Below are 21,865 nucleotides of genomic sequence, written 5' to 3' on the forward strand. Positions count from 1 at the left end.
CCTAGGGTGCTCGCACACAATAGATTCGCTTTCATACACATTCAGCTGAAACTATGGTGATGGACCACAGTGAATAAGCAATTCTGAAGTTCAGAAATACAACCAGTGTGGATAATGTGCAATGTCACAGCTGACAGCCACCTAGTAATTCTTCTTGGTAGTACTCTGTAGTTCATCTATACAAACCAAGTTATCATAATAATCATGGTCAGTGAAGACACCGCCATGTTTTATCCTATAAAGGTATAGCTATGAACATAGATAAGAAGGCCTCATTCAGACAGTTTTTCACATACATTAAAAAAACTGACGAGTTATACCAGTGATTGGGTCAGTTTCATCTGTTTTTCACTGATGAGAAAAGAAAAAAAAAAAAGGTTTCTCCACCTTCTCCTATCTATCAGTGAAAAACGGACAGTACACGGATGGTATCCAGATGCTGTCCGATTTTTTTTTCACTGACCCATAGACTGGCATGGTTGATTTTCATCTGACATTTGAATCAATATCGGACGTCTGTTTTATTCCTCGGACTGAGTAGTCATTGAAAAATCGTGGAAACATGAACTACCTCATAAATTATAGGTACAAGTGCCCTCTGTGAAAAACATAAAAGGCACTTGTACGAGAAAATCTGACCTCTAAATGAGCCCAATCTGCATGGGACACAAGGTATTATTGCTCCACAATTCTACAGTATCCATTCACAGGATGATTGGCTACCCACATGTTTACACGCCCTATCATAGCCGCGTGCAACGTATGCACTAATTAAGCAAGTGATTGTCTTTAGATCACATATTTCAATGTAGACATTATAACTATCAGTGTTGCCAATAAACAGGCCATGCTGCTGAAATAAGGAAACTGCTGGCACATGCTGCTAATAACTGTGCAAATTTAAGCAATCCACCTGTTATATCATCGATTGGCACTTTTTAAAGGCAGAATTTTTGCTTCTGTAAATGAGGTTTTAAAGGTCCCCCTTGTATATTAGGCTAAAGGTACCGTTACACTTAACGACTTACCAACGATCACGACCAGCGATACGACCTGGCCGTGATCGTTGGTAAGTCGTGTGGTCGCTGGGGAGCTGTCACACAGACAGCTCTCTCCAGCGACCAACGATCAGGGGAACGACTTCGGCATCGTTGAAACTGTCTTCAACGATGCCGAAGTCCCCCTGCAGCACCCGGGTAACCAGGGTAAACATCGGGTTAAGAGCTTCCCTGCACTGAATGTGTCAGCGCCGGCAGTAACAGCGGTGACGTCACCGCTGTGCTCTGCTTTACGGCCGGCGCTGACACAGTCAGTGCAAGTTAGCTCTCGGCAGCAGCGCGTGCATTAGCAGCGCTCCTGCCAAAAGCAGTTTTAACCCTGTGGACGCCGGGGGACGTGACAGACATCAGAATGTGAGTATGTACTGGTTTTTTTTTAACTTTTACAATGGTAACCAGGGTAAATATCGGGTTACTAAGCGCGGCCCTGCGCTTAGTAACCCGATATTTACCCTGGTTACAAGTGAACACATCGCTGGATTGGCGTCACACATGCCTATCCAGTGATGACAGCGGGTGATCAGCGACCAAAAAATGGTCCTGATCATTCCCCAACGACCAACGATCTCCCAGCAGGGGCCTGATCGTTGGTCGCTGTCACACATAACGAGATCGTTAGCGGGATCGTTGCTACGTCACCAAAAGCGTGACGTTGCAACGATATCGTTAACGATATCGTTATGTGTGACTCAGCCTTAAAGGGCCACTGTCACCCCCCCCCCAGCCGTTATAAACTAAAAGAGCCACCTTGTGCAGCAGTAATGCTGCAGTCTAACAAGGTGGCTCTTTTAGTTTTTGATTCATTTATTACCTCAATAAAGCGTTTTAAAAATTGGCCACAAATACCAGATATTGTACCGGGAGGCGGTCCGAATCGTCCTCTATCAATCTCCCAACTGCCGTCACTCTTCTCTTCAGGGGCGATGGTCGCCGCCCCCTTCGCGCTGTTGCTTCTTAAATCTGGCGCCTGTGCTGTGCGTGCCTGCCTGGGGCCCGCACTGTGTTATTCATTATGCACAGTGCGGGGCTGGGGTTCCTGGGCATGCGCACTGCGCTTGTCAGACGCTCCCCCGGTCCCCCGCCTTCCAGCATTGCCGGAATATACAGGTTTCATTGCCGACGTTTTGAACAGCCACAAAGAACAACGCTGGAAGGCGGGGGACCGGGGGAGCGTCTGACAAGCGCAGTGCGCATGCCCAGGAACCCCAGCCCCGCACTGTGCATAATGAATAACACAGTGCGGGGCGGGGATTCAGGAACAGGGTGGCCGCACTGCCCGCACAGGCGCAGTCAGGCACCCTGCGTCTGAGCTGTGACTGACATTGAAGACTGCGCCTGCCCCAGGCAGGCACGCACAGCGCAGGCGCCGGATTTCAGAAGCAACAGCGCGAAGGGGGCGGCGACCATCGCCCCTGAAGAGAAGAGTGACGGCAGTTGGGTGATTGATAGAGGACGATTCGGACCGCCTCCCGGTACAATATCTGGTATTTGTGGCCAATTTTTAAAACGCTTTATTGAGGTAATAAATGAATCAAAAACTAAAAGAGCCACCTTGTTAGACTGCAGCATTACTGCTGCACAAGGTGGCTCTTTTAGTTTATAACGGCTGGGGGGGGGGGTGACAGTGGCCCTTTAAGATCAGCCAAACCTGCCAATATCCCCAGACTTAGATGATGATGATCAAATGTGTAATAGATAAGCTGCTGCCAGAAGAGTCTCGTAGTGGCTTTAGTGTATGGAGGAGTCAGAAGAGATGGCTGCCGGCCAAACTATATTGTGTATGCCGCCCCTTAGGCTTTTTAACTGATATTTTGCCTACTTAAACCATTGACTAGTATTTCACAGCCCTTCACATATATAGCATATATCAACAATCCAACATATATAAAACGCAGGAAAAGATGAAGGTAAATGTGCAGACATTTTAGATGGTGAAAAAGAGGCAATATTACTTTTTAAGATATTAATAAATATTATAAGATGTCAATATTTCCATATGCATGGAAAATGGTAACAACTATGTTAGGAACCTTTAAATAAAAATGTATAAAAAAAAAAAAAATCTCTCACCTTGTTCATCATGTCCACCGTATCTGCGTGAGTCCAGAAACAGTCATGAACAGACACAAAGGTTAGACCACGTCTGTAATAAATGAGAAACAGTAGAATGATATTACATGCTGAAATATTCTAAGACATTTACTTCTACTGTGGCCTTTCAGCATGCCGGGCCTACCTGTGACAGTGCAAAGCTGTGAGCATCATGTGTGTGGAGTCCAGAGAATGAATGAAGTTAGGAGGGAAAGCGTTCTTCTGTTTCATGGTATCTGGTCGTCTATAAACAGAAACATTGACATAAATCAATTTGTACATACAGTGGATATAAAAAGCCTACACACCCTGTTAACAGGCCAGGTTTTTGTCAAGTAAAAAAAAATACCCAGAGCAATTATTTCACAACATTTTCCACCTTTAATGTCACCCATAATCTGTAAAGAAAAATCCATTGAGAAACAAACTCAAATAATTTTCTGAGGGGTGGAATAAAAATAACACTAAAATAATATGGTTGCATACATATAAACACCCTCTTATTATTGGGGATGTGGTTGTGTTCAGAATTAGCCAATCACATTTCAATTTATGTTATATAGTAGTCAGTACAAAGCTGCCATCATTTACGGTGACTAATTAACCGAATATAAAGTGTGGCTGTTCTAGTAGGAATTTCCTGACATTTTCTTACTTGAATTAGACAGTAAAACCCCAGGTCCATAAACAGCTTACAAAACAGCAAGGGTATCTCATTGTTGAAAGAGATCAGTTAGGAAAAGGATACAAAAACATTTCTGAGGCATTAGATACACCATGGAACACTTAGGATATCAAGAAGTGGCTTACAGTTGGAACAACAGTGAACAGAACTAGCTGTCCCTCAAAAATTGAAGAAAATTTGTCAGTGAGGTTAAGAGGTCTACAGCAACATTAAAGGAGCTGCTGCAAGAACTTCTGACAAGTACTGGTTGTGTACTGCATGTGACTGCAATCTACTGTATTCTTCATATGCCTAAGCCTTTTCTTTCAAAGAAAAACATCCAAACCTGGCTATGTTTTACCAAAACCTACAAAATAATGTCTTCTCCAAAAGGAGATAAAAGTTTTGGAATGTCCCAGACAGAGCCCAGGACCGGATCCAAGAGAATATCTTTGGGTGACCTGTAGAGCAATGAGAACAGGAGATGTCTTCACAGTCTGACTGATTTGGAGAGGTTAAGATTGACAGTTTTAGATGTGCCATGTTGATAAGACTCATCCCCAAAAAGACTGAATGCTGTCATAAATTAAAAGGGTACTTGAACAAAGCATTACCGTAGTTTAAAGGTGTATATATTTATGCAACCACATTATTTTAGCTTTATTATTTTTCCACCTTAATAAATTTCAGTTTGTTTTTAATTGAATTTTACAGACAATGGATGACATTAATGGTGGATAAAGTTCTGAAATTATTTTTCTTGGTATAATTTTAAAATTACAAAAACCTGTCACTTTAACAGGGGTGTTTATAGACTTTTTTTCATATACACTGTAACCCTTTCCAAACTACACATTGTATTTTGCCGTCAACACAGTTCTGAAATGGTTTTCTCATTTTCATGGCCGGGGTAACTAGCTGGATATACACATTGGCAGACAGCTATGTTGTAGGACTCCCCCCATATATGAGCATACATGTTTGTGTTTTTATTGAGAAAGGGAAAAAGGAGTCCTGCAACAACGTATCTCCACTGCAAAACTAAAGGGATTGGGCAATGAAATCTGAATTTGATAGGAAGGTCCGATCCTCCTCTTCCCAAGCAGAGGATCAGTGGGTTCGAAAGACCTTTGCGTAGTGTGTATATGAATGCAACAATCGCATTATGCCACTGAGAGTATTAAAGGTCCCCAGCTTCTGCACAGGTACAGATGCTAGATCTCTGCAGACGTAGAGAGAGCAGGGTGATAATTGGGAAAGTGGTGACACAGGTAAATCACATGAGTACCACCACCTTGGTTACTACACATTCGAAAAGTGCTGCATCCAAAATTTACAGTATTATCCACAGGCAGCGAATCGGTGGGTACATGCAGAGCTTCCTGGCACAAAACACAAAGGTTTACGGCATACTAGAAATTTGACTGAAAAATGGCCAACCTCTCTAAGAACAGTTACACTCCATAAAGTGATCATGTAATGTGACTTACAATAAGTAGGGAGGCACAGCTGGCATAGGCAGTGTGCTCAGTCACAATGGTCACTGTGACATTCACAGGGAGAGACAGGATGAATGGAGACAAGTAGAAACTTACTCATTAGCATCGTTTTTGTTGGCCAAGGTCACCATCTGCAGGTTACTATGGAACTGCAACAAATAACGGAATATGACAGTGAGCCAACAGGTTGACGTAAAGACTGTTCCCACGAGTAATACAGAAGACTATTAGGAACAGATATTTGCTGGATGAGTCAGCATGATAACAAGCACCGAGCATATCTGCAGTACTGCACTGCATCCATGTAAATGAATGGCTGACAATGTAATATATGCTTGTCTCACGTCCCCTCTGACATCCATATGTCCCAATAGGGCATATTGCTTACTGCTATTGAATAACAAAGCAGTCAGCCATGGCCTTACAGCTTCCTAAAGACAAGCCTGTAAGGGTGTGCAAGATTAGGATCCAGTATAGCACAAACACTAAAATCCCAAGCAAAAAGTAAAAGAGCTCTTTACTAGCAGGATATCCAAAAAATCGCTAGAAAACAAAACAAAAATCATGTTCTTTGTCACTTTATGCCGCTCTCTGCATAGTGCCACATTCACACACAGTATGTGGTCAGTATTTCACATCAGTATGTGTAAGCCAAGACCAGGAGAGGAACAATCAGAGGAAAAGTATAATAGAGACACGTCACCACTTCTGTATTTATCACCCACTCCTGGTTTTGGCTTACACATACTAAGGTAAAATACTGACCAAATACTGCTAGTGTGAACGTGGAATAAACCTGATGTGGGAAACAAGATTTCTATATCACTTTAAAGGAGCTGTTCAAGATGCGAAGATATGTCTGCTTTCATCCCAAGTCATTGCAACAGATGCCTACAGCTTGTGTGTGTTATTGCAGCTCAGGTGCATTCACCTCAAAGCAATGCAGGACATAACCCATGGACAGAGGCGGTGCGGATTCTGGAAGAAAGTAGCCATGTTTAGCTTACCTTTTTGGCATTTAATGACATAATTGTGTACCGGCTCCCACTGGCACCCTGCAATGCGATTGTGGGGACTGATGGGTTACCATGGCAACAAGGAATTTGTAGGCCTGCCATCTTTTGTTTGGCAGTATTTAGTATAAGCAGCAGAATGAATACAGGTTCAAGTCCCCTAAGGGGACTAAAAAATAATAAAATTATCCCTTTTTAATTTGATACTGTCAATTTCAAAAAAAGTCCAATCTATCAAAATATGTATTTTAAAATATACCGTAAGTTAAATGTTGAAAAAAAATAAAAAAGACCGACAAAATACTAATATGGCCTAATCCTCGCTTCCCATAAACAAAAACAAGTGACCAAAATGCCATATGTAACCCAAAATGGTAATAATAAAACCGGCAGTACAGGATGCCAAAAACAAAGCCCTCACTCTACTGATGTAATCATCATTTTTGTTTATAGAGTTCAGAATTTTTTTCACAAATTGAAAAAAAAAAAAATTTACAAGTTTGGCTCTGTGTAATCTTACTGATCTGAAGAATCATAATTCCAGGTCATGTATATGCCCTTCTCCGAGAGGAAAATGCGGCCTCATCAAGGAGTCTGCTAATATTAGCGGTGTGGCTGCATGGCTAACACTTTCCTAAAGTCTGAACATCCTTAGTTTTATAGATCAGCAATGTGTCTCACCATAACATTCTTATTCCGGTGGTAGGGCTGTATAATGGGCAGTCCGAGGGGCGTCACCCACTCCACAGTGTTCCCAGACTTTGAGATCAGGCGGGCACTTTCTGTCAGCCAGTGCTATGTAGAAGCAGAGCAGTTAGCGCGTGAGGGCATGTTGCCTTACATCGGATTCCAACAAACAGTGTTTCCTAACCAATCCTGTACCCGTACAATGTACTGCACGCCCTTCTGTGTATTATGGCCGCCCCTCCACAGCCCAGGCTACAGGGTGAGATTTTCTTATTCATGCAGTTCCCAATGACTCGGCAGGTGAATTATGTCATTTTCCTTTATCATGTATGAACACTGACAAGATCTGGGCACGCAAACACCCTCTGGCCACTTTATTTCTCAGACTATTTGATTGCTTGACTTGGAAGGTTGTTACCTGAATGGATCTTGTGCCCGAAAACATTTCTTTTAGACTGCTGAACACTTGCTGGACCAGATAATGGGAGGCTTCCCAGACATATTTCTAAAAGAGAGGAAGAAATGCTTTACTTTACCCATTAGATACAATGATTCAGTCACCCAGAAAATAGGAATAGCAATTGGATATAAATGTAAAACGTAACCTTTACTAGGTATGTATAAAAATCAAATCACCTACAACATATAAGTCAAACAAGGGAAGGGAGGGAAAAAACCCTAGTGCTGTGGTGAACCCTATACCGACACAGAAAAGGGAAAGAGGTAGGAGTAAAAATAGATATGCTGACAGTGCTAAGTAGTCACTACCTGTGACCCTATAGAGTACAGATGGTGGCCTTGTATAACTCCTTATACCATGTCAGTATACACACAGACAATGCCACATTATAAGGGAGGGCTATATGTATGGCATCCACTAATACTCCTCATGATTATTTATGGGTATGCCCCTGTCTGTAAAATACCCATGCCCTGTATGGCACCGTCAAAAAATACCCTTATCAAATTGTCTTTTGTCAAGATAGAACAATTCCTTCTTTCTAGGGTTGTATGTGTGTTTTTAAGTACCTTAAGGAGCCAAATTATTGGTTACATGTAACGGGCATAGTCAAATCCACATAAATGTGACACATTTCAAAAGTTACTTATTCAACATACATGTGTGTATATTTAGCTACTGTCAGTACATATAATAGCATGCTAAAGAGGCTTATTAAACAAAATTAAACCACCAATATGCATCCATATAAACATGGGATCATGCTACCTCATCAATAAACATTATCAGCATCCCCTATGGTCATTATTATGTGGTAATTATGTATTTTGCACCAAACACTTTTTCTAAGACGCCAGCATGTACAAATTTGCGTCATATTTAGAACCCATTAATATGATCATATATCATATGAATAATATGAATAAAGATCTCACCCCGGAGCTGGAGAGACTCCATTTGTCACAAGGTCTCTCAAAGATGGTGGAGTGACAATCAAGCCTCTGTTTAGATAAGGCATCTCATCCTTATAGAATCATCAGGGGAGTATTTCAAACTGTGTTAGCCACTTTACAGGCCTCCCCACCTCTGTGGTTTTTAAAGCTGAACTCGGAGGCGCGTTCACGAGGCTCCGCCCCTAGCGTGTGACGCGCTTCCGGTCTTTGGAACGCATTTCCGGTATTATGGAGCACACATCCGGGTTATGGAACGCAAGCGCCCACCTGAGCAGGGACCATGCACTGCACCGGATCGGTAGCTTTGTATGCTCCATACCTGAAACCCAGGATAGTGTTGTGCCTAATAAATGTCAGACTCACTAGAGCCTGTCACATAAGGTGCCGCGCACACAAAGATGAATAGCTGAGTGTACATAACAGACATATAGAATGGGCACAGCACTTTAACAACACTGACAGACAGGCTCTCTATGTACAGTACATTGTCTGTTGAAAGTGAGCTGCTTATCACAGGAGGGTGGGTGGATAGACCAGTGCTCATGTGCACTGTGTTCAGGACAATAATAATGTCCTAGTGATAAAGCCTTTAATGTAAGTAAACAACAGCGCACAGAAATACATGACATCGCTGAATTTAGTGTCTCTGCTGCTAACCCTTCCCGTCCTCAGATTACATAGCTAAACCCTGCTGACAAATTCCCTTTAAAAAAAAAAAACAATAAAACAATAGGTGACCCCTAGTGATGAGCAAGTGTACTCGAATAAGGTGTTATCCAAGCATACTCGTGTCCTAATCAAGTATTTTGAGTGTGCTTGAAAAAAATGCTCAAGTCGTCGTGGCTGCATGTCTCGCGGCTGTTCGTCAGCTGCAATACATGCAAGGATTGTCTGTCTGTTAGGCGCAAATAAAAAGATTAATATGATCAAAACAAAAAAGGCACAGAACACTAAAAACTAAAGCAGACAGAAATGCAATAATGAATCTGGCCCCTAATCTTTTTATACACTTGTCCCAAATATTCTGTCACGCTACCTCCCATAACCCACAAACCTGAGGGAAAGACTCCAACTCTCGTAGTCTTTTTTCAATCTGAAGCCTGCCTCCATATCGAGTCACTCCATATACCACAGTCATCACTGTCTGCTTTACCACTTTACGGCCAATAAACCCTTCAAGAACCTGAGCAATTTTAATTCCTTTTCCTGCATCAATCTTACGGAATTCCTCAACCTGATGATGAAGGCAGAAATTAACATGTAAAAGCCCATCCCCAAAGGTTATATATTGCATTAATCATAACAGTCAAGTAATTCATTACCTGCTGAGCAACCCCACTATACACATCCTGAGGGGTCTCACTGGGCATTAGATTTACAGACCTGGCTCCAATTTCATCTCTTCCAAGAGCAGCGTAATGCTGGAGGCCATTGCAAGATCCATCCTGCAGGAAGTGTTTGTATAAAAAATGATTCACTATTAACACACAAAGTGAACCTGACAGTGATACATGCTGCCCAATCTGTGGGCAGCATGTATCAGGCACTAGCTGTATTAGCTCAGCCAGGAATGTATCACTCAATCTCTGCAGTGTTTCAGAGAAAAAAATATATTTTCCCCCAACGAGTGCCCTGGATTGGCAGGTTTATGCCAACGTGCATGTATGAGAGAGACCTGTCTCTCCAGGGCGGTGGACGGGACCCACCTGTCTGACAAGTCTGTAGTATAGTATGGCTTGGTCCCTGGTGCCTTTTCAAGTACTGTAAGTTTGTCTCTAAATCGCTGTGTGTGTCAGAGTCAAATATACCTGTCTGAGATCACACAGCCAGTGCCAAATACATGCTGCCTGTAAATTGGCTAAAAAGGTAAGCATGGCATGGAATGGAAGAGGGATGTATAGTGTAGGTTTGTCAGACTTTACCTGCATTTAGATGTAAACGCATTACTGATGGAAAATACTGAAATACAGCAGAGGAACTACTGTTTGAAAAAAAACACATCAGCGGAAAAATAAACTAACATACAGAAATACACACTAACTAAATACTCCACTCTTTTAATCACTTTCCAGACTCAATTTATACGGGAAAGTTGGCTAATTTGCCAAATGTATAGCATTTTAGAACTTTGTTTTTTCCTTTTAAAATGTTATTTTGAAAATTACGTATTTTTCTATGGCTAACAGTTATTCATGGAAAACAGATGGGGTCCTTGTGGTACGAAGTAATTTGTAACTATGAATCAAGCTATATGACTGGCTGCAACACTGACACTAGGGCAACTGCTCCATGTTGGCATTCTCTGTACAGTATAAGCCGAGACCCCTAATTTTGCCACAAAAAAAACTGGGAAATGCAGCAGCTACTGGTAAATTTCAAAAATAAAAAGAGATACCTATAAAAGTAAAATTAATTGAGACATCAGTAGGTTAAGTGTTTTTGAATCACCTTATTGAATCAGGAGCCCCATATAATGTTCCATACAGTTCATGATGGGCCCTATAAGATGCTCCATACAAAATATGCCCCATATAATGCTGTCCAAAGGTTAATGATGGCCCCATAAGAAACTCCATATTAAAATATTCCCCATATAATGCTGCACAAAGGATAATGATGGCCCCCATAAGATGCTCCATACAAAAATATGCACCATATGCTGCTCCATAAAGGTTGATGGCCCCATAAAATGCTCCATAGAATATGCCCCATATGCTGCTCCATAAAGGTTGATGCCCCATAAAATGCTCTATAGAATAATATGCCCCATATGCTGCTCCATAAAGGTTGATAGCCCCACAAGATGCTCCATAGAATAATATGCCATAAAAAATGACACACTCACCTCTTGTCCCTAGGGGCCAGGTGCCAGTGTCGCCGCTGGCTCAGGCCCCCGGCACTTGCGATATTCACTTGTCCCCGTTCCACCACCGCGCGCCATGGTGTCTTCCGGATCTCTGCAGTGATTGTTCAGGCAGAGGGCGTGCACTAACCCTGTGACCTGAACGTCATAGCCAGAGGATGCGTAAGACAGGGCCCGGCGGTGGAACGGGGACAGGTGAATATCACATGGCTCACCCTCCCCCATCATACTCACCCCCTCCTGGCACGGTCTCTGCTTCCCAGATGGTCTCCCACGCCGGCAGATTGTTCTTGTGTTCAGCGGTCACATGGTACCGCTCATTAAAGTAATGAATATGCGCTCCACGCCTATCGGAGTGTAGTCGCGTCCATATTTATTACTTTAATGAGAGGTACCACATGACCGCTGAACACAGGAAGAGCTGCCAGCGCCCATCTGAGAAGCTGGGACATGCAGAGACCGCATCAGGAGGGGGTGAGTCTGATGTGAAAAAATGGGCTGAAAATCTCGGCTTATACTAGAGTATATACGGTAAGTTATCTGTATGAAGTGGAATTCTAGATTTTGCAGGCCACATTTACAAGATGCAATCACACTACATTTTTTGCAACAATTATTTGAAATTCTGATAAAATCACAATGTTTAACCATGTTTTTTTTTTTTTAAATAAGGCAAAAAATGGATGACCTAAGGATGTTCGATACATGCTGTTTTAGACTCGGCTTAGACTGTCAATAGTCAGCAGGCTACTACTAAGCCCTATTGCCATTTTCAAATCATGACACTGGCTCTGCTATATGCAGTATTGTCCTTACTAATAAGATTACATAAGATGACAAGTCACTGCTTTCCATAAAAGCAACACAGTCATCTACTGCATAGTTGAATACTGAAAGCCACCCAATGACCTTTTACCTGGTGAACAGGAAAGTAAGAGATGTATTTTGCAGGATCTGGAGAGCGGGTTGCATTTGCAACTTCCATACAGCATGCTAATGTTTGCCAAGGTTCATCTGCTTCCATCCACCATTTCCTACCCTAAAAAAAAAAAAAAAAAAGGAAAATGAAAACTAATGAAAAAGAAATTAACTGCCGTAATAGAAAATAAATTGTAAAGCTCACACTCAGCGGTCTGTCTGCAGAGTCCAGTATGTCATCCATAATGTCATCTGCATATTGCCTTCTTTCTTGGAGAGAGCTTTTCTTTTTGAGCCCAGTAAGATTGATGAGATGAGTCTTCAACCATTTCAAGCCAACTGGACCAAGTGGCCTGCCTTCAGCAAACAGCAGCAAAGCCCGTGTCACATCACTGCCTAAATGGTTAAAATGGGGAGGACAAGGATATGTACGGCCACGGAAGTCCATGTTGTGAGGGAACCAAAAAATCTGATCTCTTAGGTAATTGGCAATAGACAGTTTATATAGAGCGGCCATTCGCAGGCTAAACATTTCAGCCGCTTTCTTCCTGCACCGTGCCTGCTCCTTCTGATACGACAACTTGTCCCAGGAGCTCTCTGTCCCGGGCTTTTCAAATGGAAGAGCAGGAGCTTCTGAGACTGGTGGAGGAATGTCCAGTTTTTCACTGCCTTTATCATTGAAGATGGAAACAATAATATCTAGGAGTGGTTGGTTTATCCGCCATGCACACATTCCAAGCTGGTTAAGAGAATCAAGTACTGGAAACAGTTGCCCAGGGGCACTCTTTTCCAAGAGCAATTGATGTTGTACTGCTCCCTCATTGCATCGCATAAGCTTGGCAGGAGTAAGCACATAGGCTCCAAAGTGGGAAGAAGTCCAAGGCAATGGAGGGCATCGCATTGGCATCACAGAAGACTCAAAAGTAAGAAGGGTCTCACCAGCATCCAACAATATTTGGCTATAAATTGGGTGGGGTTTGATGAGGCCAATCTGTGAACAGCAAAATATGAAAACATCAAAAGCATACTGAGTCTGGCAGAGAAAATCAGCTAACATTAGCAGCGTGTGCTTTGTATGGAGTATGGAGGCATTCAATGATTGCTATATGCTATAGATGTGGTCATTTCAAGGGCTATTCCTAGAATTGAAATGTATCTCCTATCCATAAGATTGGAGATAACTTTTTGGTTGGTGCGGTTCCAACCACTGGGATTGACCCTTGATCCCAAAAATGGGAAATTGACAGCAATTTTCAGGATCACTGGGGGTCCCAGCAGTCGGACCCTCACTGATCAGTAACTTTCTATGGACAGAGGTTAACTTTCAGTTCCAGGAACAATCTGTTTAAGAGATGTGTTGGCATATGGATCTGCATGGTAATATGAGATAAAGGATATGGTGGCAGGAGTTGGAAAGGATTTTTTTTCTACACTTAGTATTCTTATTGCGAAATCACATTTTCTACAAATATTAACAAAAGTACATAACTATCCAAACATACCTGGCGTGTGCTGCGGAAAGAATACATGTGGTACAGCACTGGTATGAGTTTTGGGTCACTCCGAGGACTAAACATGTTATTTTTTAATTTCACTGTTTGGACCATTAACTCTACCAGGTGTGTTCCTAACTGCACCAATAGAGACCGAGGCCAGAGGGAGAGCACACGTGGCAAACATGAGCCTCCAAATTTTTCATGCTCCAAGTTGTCCCACAATTCCCTTGGAAGGAGGCAAGAGGTCTGAATGTAAAACAAAAGGTATGAAATAAAGGTTTGCTACAAAAAACCAAAATAATATTGGTCTCGGCAGACTGCCTATATGTGGTCATCAGATGAAATAAAACTTACCTGTCCCTCTTCGGATAACAATTGGCTGTATTCCTTATACAAGTAGCGAATTCTGTCCATGTGACTTCCCTGCAATTGTCTCCGGATTGAAAACCTATTGTAAATTTTCATCCCCATATCTTGGGACAGCAATAAGAACGATTCTCCAGTAGGTGGAATCTTGGTCAAGGTCTAAGAAGAAGTGAACAATATAGTTTAGGGAGATATAAGATGATATAAGTGTAAGACTAGCACTGATTAGACTCTAGTCTGAAAATTCACGGACGTGTTTCTATTATCTCAGTGCCCTAAGGCTACGTGCCCACGTTGCAGATTAGCCTAAGGAATTATTGTGCAGATTCTGCATCTCTTGGCAGAAAACGCAGGTGCGGATTTGTCGTGTTTTTTTGTGCGGATTTGCTGCGGATTTTTTGCGTTTCTTACCACTGCGGATTTCTATAATGGAATGGGTCCAAAAACCAAAAACGCTGCAGATACGCACAAAAGAAGTAACATGCTACTTCTTTTAATCCGCAGCGTTTCCGTACAGAATTTTCCGCACCATTAGCACAGCGTTTTTTTTTTCTCATTGATTTACACTGTACTGTAAATCACTTGCGGATCTACAGCGTTTCTGCACGGTAAAAAACGCTGCGGATCCGCAGGAAATCCGCAACGTGTGCACATACCCTTACTCAGACCATGCTATATGGATTTTAATCTTTTTGAGATTTCTGCATGTGCCGCTTTCCTTCAATCCTCAACAAAAATGTACCTAGGCGTAAGCCTACAACAGGAGTCACACCCATGGACATGGAAAAGACTTGTAAAAATAAAGACATTGTACAGTATTGAGTTTCATGTGTGGCCATTATACAGCATGGAGCATCATGTGTGGCCATTATACAGTATGGAGCATCATGTAAGGGCCATTATACAGTATGGAGCACTGTGTGGTCATGATACAGTATAGAGCATCATGTGGGGCCATTATGCAGTATGGAGCATCATGTAAGGGCCATTATACAGTATTGAGCACTGTGTGGTCATTATACAGTATGGAGCATCATGTGTGGCCATTATACAGTATGGAGCATCATGTGTGGCCATTATACAGTATGGAGCATCATGTGGTCATTATACAGTATGGAGCATCATGTGTGGCCATTATACAGTATGGAGCATCATGTGTGGCTATTATACAGTATGGAGCATCATGTAGGGCCATTATACAGTATGGAGCATCATGTGTGGCCATAATACAGTATTGAGCACTGTGTGGTCATTATACAGTATGGAGCATCATGTGTGGCCATTATACAGCATTGACCACTGTGTGGTCATACAGTATGGAGCATCATGTGTGGCCATTATACAGTATGGAGCATCATGTGTGGCCATTATACAGTATGGAGCATCATGTGTGGCCATTATACAGTATGGAGCATCATGTGGTCATTATACAGTATGGAGCATCATGTGTGGCCATTATACAGTATTGAGCATCATGTGTGGCCATTATACAGTATGGAGCATCATGTGTGGCTATTATACAGTATGGAGCATCATGTAGGGCCATTATACAGTATGGAGCATCATGTGTGGCCATAATACAGTATTGAGCACTGTGTGGTCATTATACAGTATGGAGCATCATGTGTGGCCATTATACAGCATTGACCACTGTGTGGTCATACAGTATGGAGCATCATGTGTGGCCATTATACAGTATGGAGCATCATGTGTGGCCATTATACAGTATGGAGCATCATGTGTGGCCATTATACAGTATTGAGCATCATGTGTGGCCATTATACAGTATTGAGCATCATGTGGTCATTATACAGTATGGAGCATCATGTGTGGCCATTATACAGTGTGGAGCATCATGTGTGGCCATTATACAGTATGGAGCATCATGTGTGGCCATTATACAGTATGGAGCATCATGTAGGGCCATTATACAGTATGGAGCATCATGTGTGGCCATAATACAGTATTGAGCACTGTGTGGTCATTATACAGTATGGAGCATCATGTGTGGCCATTATACAGCATTGAGCACTGTGTGGTCATTATACAGTATGGAGCATCATGTGTGGCCTTTATACAGTATGGAGCATCATGTGTGGCCATTATACAGTATTGAGCACTGTGTGGTCATTATACAGTATGGAGCATCATGTGTGGCCATTTTTTTGTTTATAATTATTGTTTATGAAACAGTGTGATCAGCAGTGCTAGATGGGCGTGGTTGAGATGTGGATATGGGTGTGACTAGTTGTGAAATGGGTGTGGTCAGAGGCATGGCCTAAATTTTGCCGCGGCAAACTTCTTCAAAAGTTGGGAGGTATGGTTTGACTGGGCCCTTACCTGTATGTTTGAGGAAAAGGTGTGTGTAAATGGGTGTGGTTTTCCTACACACAAACACAGAACCTGTTAAAAATTTGAATCCCACCCCTGGGTCATGAGGTTATTCCTCTTCAGATACTCCAGCATAGCATCTCTTAGAACACCCTCCAGGATTTTACCCACAGTAGAGGTTAAGCTTACTGGCCTATAATTTCCGAGTTCAGTTTTTGTCCCCTTTTTGAATATTGGCACCACATTTGCTATACGGCCAGTCCTGTGGTACAGACCCTGTTATTATGGAATCTTTAAAGATTAAAAATAATGGTCTATCGGGGCGTGGCCTGGAGCCTGAACGGTGCAGACGTGGCTGGTACGAGCTCCCCAGATTTTTCAGCCTGGGAGCTCCAATCTTGCACCAAAATCCCCAAATAGCTCCAAAATTTGGAGACTACAGAGACCCCCACCCGGCGCTACCTGAATTTTGTGCTGAGGGAAGTTTCTTGAGGAGGAGACGCCGGCGGGAGCTTGCTGCGCCCCAGACAGAAGGCGCCATTACTACTTCCTCGTGGAGCCCCTGTGGTGAGGGAGCGGCGGGGGACAGATCTCCGGAAAGATCAGGACACAGGAGGCAAGGAGGGGGATTCTGCTAGGTGGGGAGTGAGTTACCTGATGTAGCCCCTCGGATCTCAGGGGTACTCACCGCGGCCAATTATTTGCTTATAAAAATTGCTATTGTTCATGGGCAAGCCCAGGAAATGCTTGGAAGTACTTTTGGACTCTACAGCCCACTCCACAGAGATGGATCGCTTCTTAACTGCTAATAAGCAACACAGAAACACTAGATCTCAGTCCTCTAATAAGCTTTCAGAGGACCGTTTATCTTCACAAGACTCAATGACCCCACACAACTCTCCTGAAAGGGCAACTGAGGAAGGTGATGATGGCAATGAACTTTCTGAGGACCTGAACGTACAGGATCTCAGCAAATTTATAAGGTCCCTCCCCACCAAAATAGACTTGGAGAAATTTGCCTGTAGAATAGAAAACTCCTATAAAAAAGAGCTTCAAGCATTAAAATCAGAATTTACAACCAGGGTGGAAGAGGTAGAGAACACTCAGGAACTCGTATTGCAAGAGTTACAAACTCACAGAGAAATCATAACAAACCATACTTTGAGACTGGAAGAATTAGCAACTGGAATGGAGGACCTAGAAAACCGTAACAGACGTGACAACATCAGGATACGTGGTTTACCGGAGTCCATAGGCCCGTCTGAGCTAGACCCCACAGTTCAGAAATTATTTCTTGAAATCCTAAAAGAAGAGGGGACAGGCACCATAGAATTTAACCGAATTCACAGATCCCTTGGCCCAAAACCACAATCAGACTCAAGGCGCAGAGACGTTATTTGCAGAATACAGTACTATAAAACTAAGGAATCTATAATGCTGGCCGCTAGACGGAAGGGCACAATTCATTTCTGCGGCACGCAGATTCTAATCTCGGACCTGTCCAGACGAACTCTGCAACTTAGAAGAGCTCTGCGTCCGCTACTGTCCCTTCTCCAGGAAAAAGACATTCCTTACAAGTGGGGCTTTCCATTCCAACTGATAGCCTTCAAAGGAGGGAAAACAGCTACCTTTCGTAACCTAGGTGATCTGGCCAACTTCTTAGGTACTTTTGAGTTGCCGATGACTGCCCTGCCTGATTGGCCAAGCTCTCCTCAGCTTCCAGATATATCACCGAGATGGTCAAAGGTTCAACGCTCCAAGCAACACAAGAAACATGATTTGCCATCAGATCAGACCTGAGAGTTTTTGTTTTTTCTAATTTCCGTTTGCCTTCAATGCAATTTAAACTAACTACTCTTTTCTGTCTGAACCACCCTAACTGTGGGTTTACTATTTGAGGGGAATTAGTCATGTTCTGCTATATGAATTGCCTCTATATAAGTTAATTTTGAATTCTTATCACTGAAGTCTAGCATAATATTGAGGTGTTATTAATCTAACTTTCTTTTCCAACACTTGTATTATCTAGCTAGAGCTCTAGTTTAATCCAAGCAGATATAGTTACCAATATCTGTAGTTTGACCCTACACAATGTTATGCAATTGTTGATATGTTTTTTTCTAGGCCGCGGGGGTGCCGGGGAGACCGAACCTCGCCCTTGGCTCTTCCTCACCCAAATTGATGCGAGTGGTAGCTCCTAAGTACATCACCGCGTCAAGATTTCCTCCTATAGGTGCTCAATCACCACACTTTCTTTTTTCTCTCTTAGCCTATACTCTATGGGTTTCTTTCTTCTCTCTCTCATAGCTTTCCCCTCTTTATTCCTTACCTTATCCCCTGTCCTAAGAAATTGCATGGACCTACCACTGACCTGGTTTCACTGTTCTCATAATCATTCATCTAACCAACATCTTGATTATGGCTAGAGTTAAATTTTGCTCTTTTAATGCCAAAGGGCTTAATATACCGGAAAAAAGAAGACAGGTATTGTACTCTAACCATAAGCAACGTGTCTCAATATTATTGCTACAGGAGACTCACTTTAAGACTGTGGGGTCGATTCTGCGGTCTGACCATGCACCTATTTACCTCACGATGCAACTGGACCCCTCTGTGAGATCCAGGTTCTCGTGGAGGCTGAACGAGAATCGTCTGCAGGATCCGACCTGTGTTTCGGAAGTGAAACGCTCCATTGAAGGTTTTATGGTGGACCATGTCGACGACCCCACGTCGCCCTCGATTAAATGGGAGACCTTAAAATGCATTCTGAGAGGCGTATTCATATCGCATGGCGCTCGTCTTAAAAGAGAGCGGACAGAAGAAATCACAGAATTGTCCTCTCAGATTTACAAACTCGAAGCAAAACATAAACAGGATCTCTCCCCACTCACTCTGTCGGAACTGTCCTCGGCCAGACAAAAACTACTCACTATCCTAGATCAGAAATCCCGGTGTCTGAGAGAAAGAATAAAGAGTCGCTTCTATCATCTAGGTAACAAAAGTGGCAAACTTTTGGCGAGGGCTCTGCACCCCAGAGGTCCCCAAACATTCATCCCATACATTAAAAATTCCAGAGGCAAAAAAGTTTATAGCACGCAGGACATACTATCTAGCTTTCACGATTACTATAGTTCACTCTATAACCTAAAGGGCCATTACAGTGATCTTCCCCCGCACTCACTTCGGGATGAAATTAAATCATATATCCAGTCAAATCGGCTTCCTGCGGTCTCGGAGGAGTGCCTAGTGGCGTTAGAGGATGATTTTTCATTAGAGGAACTCTCCTCTGTGGTCGGAGACTTGAAGTCGGGTAAGAGCCCTGGCCCTGATGGCTTCACTGCCAGCTTCTATAAACAGTTCTCGGATCTGCTGTGCACTCCGCTGTTGACCTCTTGTAATTATGTAGCCTTGGGGGGGGGTCTTTTCCACCACAGGCACTAGCGGCGCATATAACAGTCATCCCTAAGCCGGAGAAGGATCTTCTGTTGTGCAGTAGTTATCGTCCCATCTCACTTATCAATGTAGATGTAAAAATTTATGCCAAAATGATAGCCCAAAGATTAAAGGGTCTTTTACCCCATCTGATCAACCAAGACCAGGTCGGTTTCATCCCGGGAAGAGAGGCGAGGGATAATACCATAAGATCTATCTCCCTGATTGATAGGTCAAACAGAGGTGGAGACCCCATGTGTACACTTTCAATTGATGCTGAGAAGGCATTCGATAGAGTGGGATGGGAATTCATGCAGGGAGCTCTGGAGGGCATTGGGTTAAAAAAGAGGATGTTGCGGAGTATCATGGCACTCTACGAGACTCCTTCGGCACAGGTCAAAGTAAACGGATCTCTGTCGAACTCCATACAAATCCGTAACGGCACTAGGCAGGGGTGCCCCCTCTCACCCTTATTATATGTCTTAACCATGGAGCATTTAGCCACCGTGATCCGCAGCAACCCATCTATTAAGGGTGTGGAGATTCAGCCAGAAGAACATAAACTGGCCCTGTTTGCTGACGATGTACTCTTGTACATCACTTCTCCTGTAACCACCATTCCCAACATCATCTCAGAGCTTCAGAGATTTGGGGTCCTAAGTAATTTCAAGATAAACTCACATAAATCAGAAATTCTGAATGTCTCACTCCCGCCCTCCTTAGTTTCCCAGCTACTCGCCTCTTTCCCATTCAGATGGCAAACAGATTCCCTTAGATACTTGGGCATTACTCTTACCTCAAAAACAACACAGCTTTACGAAGCTAATTACAGACCGGCTCTCCGCAGAATGGAGATAGATTTGGAAAAGTGGAATAAACTTCATCTATCTTGGCTGGGTAGAATTAATTCCATCAAGATGGATTTGCTGCCACGCCTCCTCTATTTTTTCCAGACAGTCCCCATGGCCCTTCCGCCCTCCTTTTTTTCCAGGCTCAAGGCTATGATCACACTATATATCTGGTTCGGCAAGCGCTCACGTCTATCATATCAGCTCTTAAGCAGATCCAAACAAACAGGAGGACTAGGCCTCCCAAACTTCCAACTTTACAATTATGCATCCCTGGGAACATGTGTCATAGACCTTTTCCATCACGCACATACCAAAAAATGGGTTAACTTGGAATTTAATCTCTCGACGACCAATCCTATCGCCAACATTTGGCAAAAGAAAAACACACAGGAACCGAGGGAGAAATTCCCCCTCCTCACAAGAAATCTAGTGCTCTTCATTAAAAATGGTAGCCAAAATCTCAACATTTCCTCGATACCGGGACCCATGACCCCAGTTATCGACAATCTAGACTTTCCAGCCGGACGGGATAAAACTTTCTTTCTACATAAACATAAAGACAATCACCCAGTAATTTATGATTACATAAACCAAACTGATATACAGCCCCTACGATCCCTCTTTGCCGAATCAGATCCACCCCCTGGATCATGGTTTCCCTATGATGAGCAAATAAAAAGTTTCATTAAAGTGATCTCTAAACAAACCAACATTTTTAGACCCCTCACTCCCTTCGAGTCGGCATGCCTGGGTGCAGGCCCTCCTACGCGCTTGGTATAATTCTTGTATAAGATGTTCCAGGACCATCAGGTAACTGTATTTGGCTCTCCTGCTTTCTTTGCGAAATGGGAGAATGATCTAAACAAAACCCTTTCACCAGAGGATAGATCCAAGTGTCTCCTTCATACGTTCAGATCTTCGCTGTGCGCTGACTACCAGGAGAGAAGCTATAAACTATTGTCTCGATGGTATAGATGCCCGGACAATATACATAATATGTTTACATCCACTCCAGATGTTTGCTGGAGGTGCTGGACAGAAAAGGGATCATACTCACATATTTGGTGGTCTTGTCCTCCTATTTATAAATTTTGGAAGGAGGTATTTGACCTTCACAACAGATTATCCTTTTATAGGATGCAGCCGACTATAGAGCTGGCCTTGTTATCGATTTGTGATCTTT

At 42.9% G+C, this 21,865-nt stretch overlaps 1 protein-coding gene across 4 annotated transcripts in view; it reads right to left on the reverse strand.

Moving 5' to 3' along the window:
• POLRMT (RNA polymerase mitochondrial) overlaps positions 1-21,865 on the reverse strand; it is an 81,232-nt gene that overhangs the window by 846 nt on the left and 58,521 nt on the right. For 3 of the 4 annotated variants that reach the window (XM_077254109.1, XM_077254118.1, XM_077254136.1), the window contains 11 exons: positions 14,057-14,227; positions 13,709-13,948; positions 12,412-13,197; positions 12,205-12,327; positions 9,748-9,870; positions 9,480-9,659; positions 7,431-7,517; positions 7,007-7,120; positions 5,409-5,461; positions 3,295-3,393; positions 3,129-3,201 (listed from right to left, as the gene is read on the reverse strand). In XM_077254109.1, coding sequence (XP_077110224.1) covers positions 3,129-3,201; positions 3,295-3,393; positions 5,409-5,461; positions 7,007-7,120; positions 7,431-7,517; positions 9,480-9,659; positions 9,748-9,870; positions 12,205-12,327; positions 12,412-13,197; positions 13,709-13,948; positions 14,057-14,227 — 2,049 coding nt within the window. The remainder of the gene's footprint in view (positions 1-3,128; positions 3,202-3,294; positions 3,394-5,408; positions 5,462-7,006; positions 7,121-7,430; positions 7,518-9,479; positions 9,660-9,747; positions 9,871-12,204; positions 12,328-12,411; positions 13,198-13,708; positions 13,949-14,056; positions 14,228-21,865) is intronic. The other variant, XM_077254127.1, reaches the window with a different exon arrangement.

This window comes from Ranitomeya variabilis, chromosome 1, assembly GCF_051348905.1.
Source record: "Ranitomeya variabilis isolate aRanVar5 chromosome 1, aRanVar5.hap1, whole genome shotgun sequence".
Lineage (NCBI taxonomy): Eukaryota > Metazoa > Chordata > Amphibia > Anura > Dendrobatidae > Ranitomeya > Ranitomeya variabilis.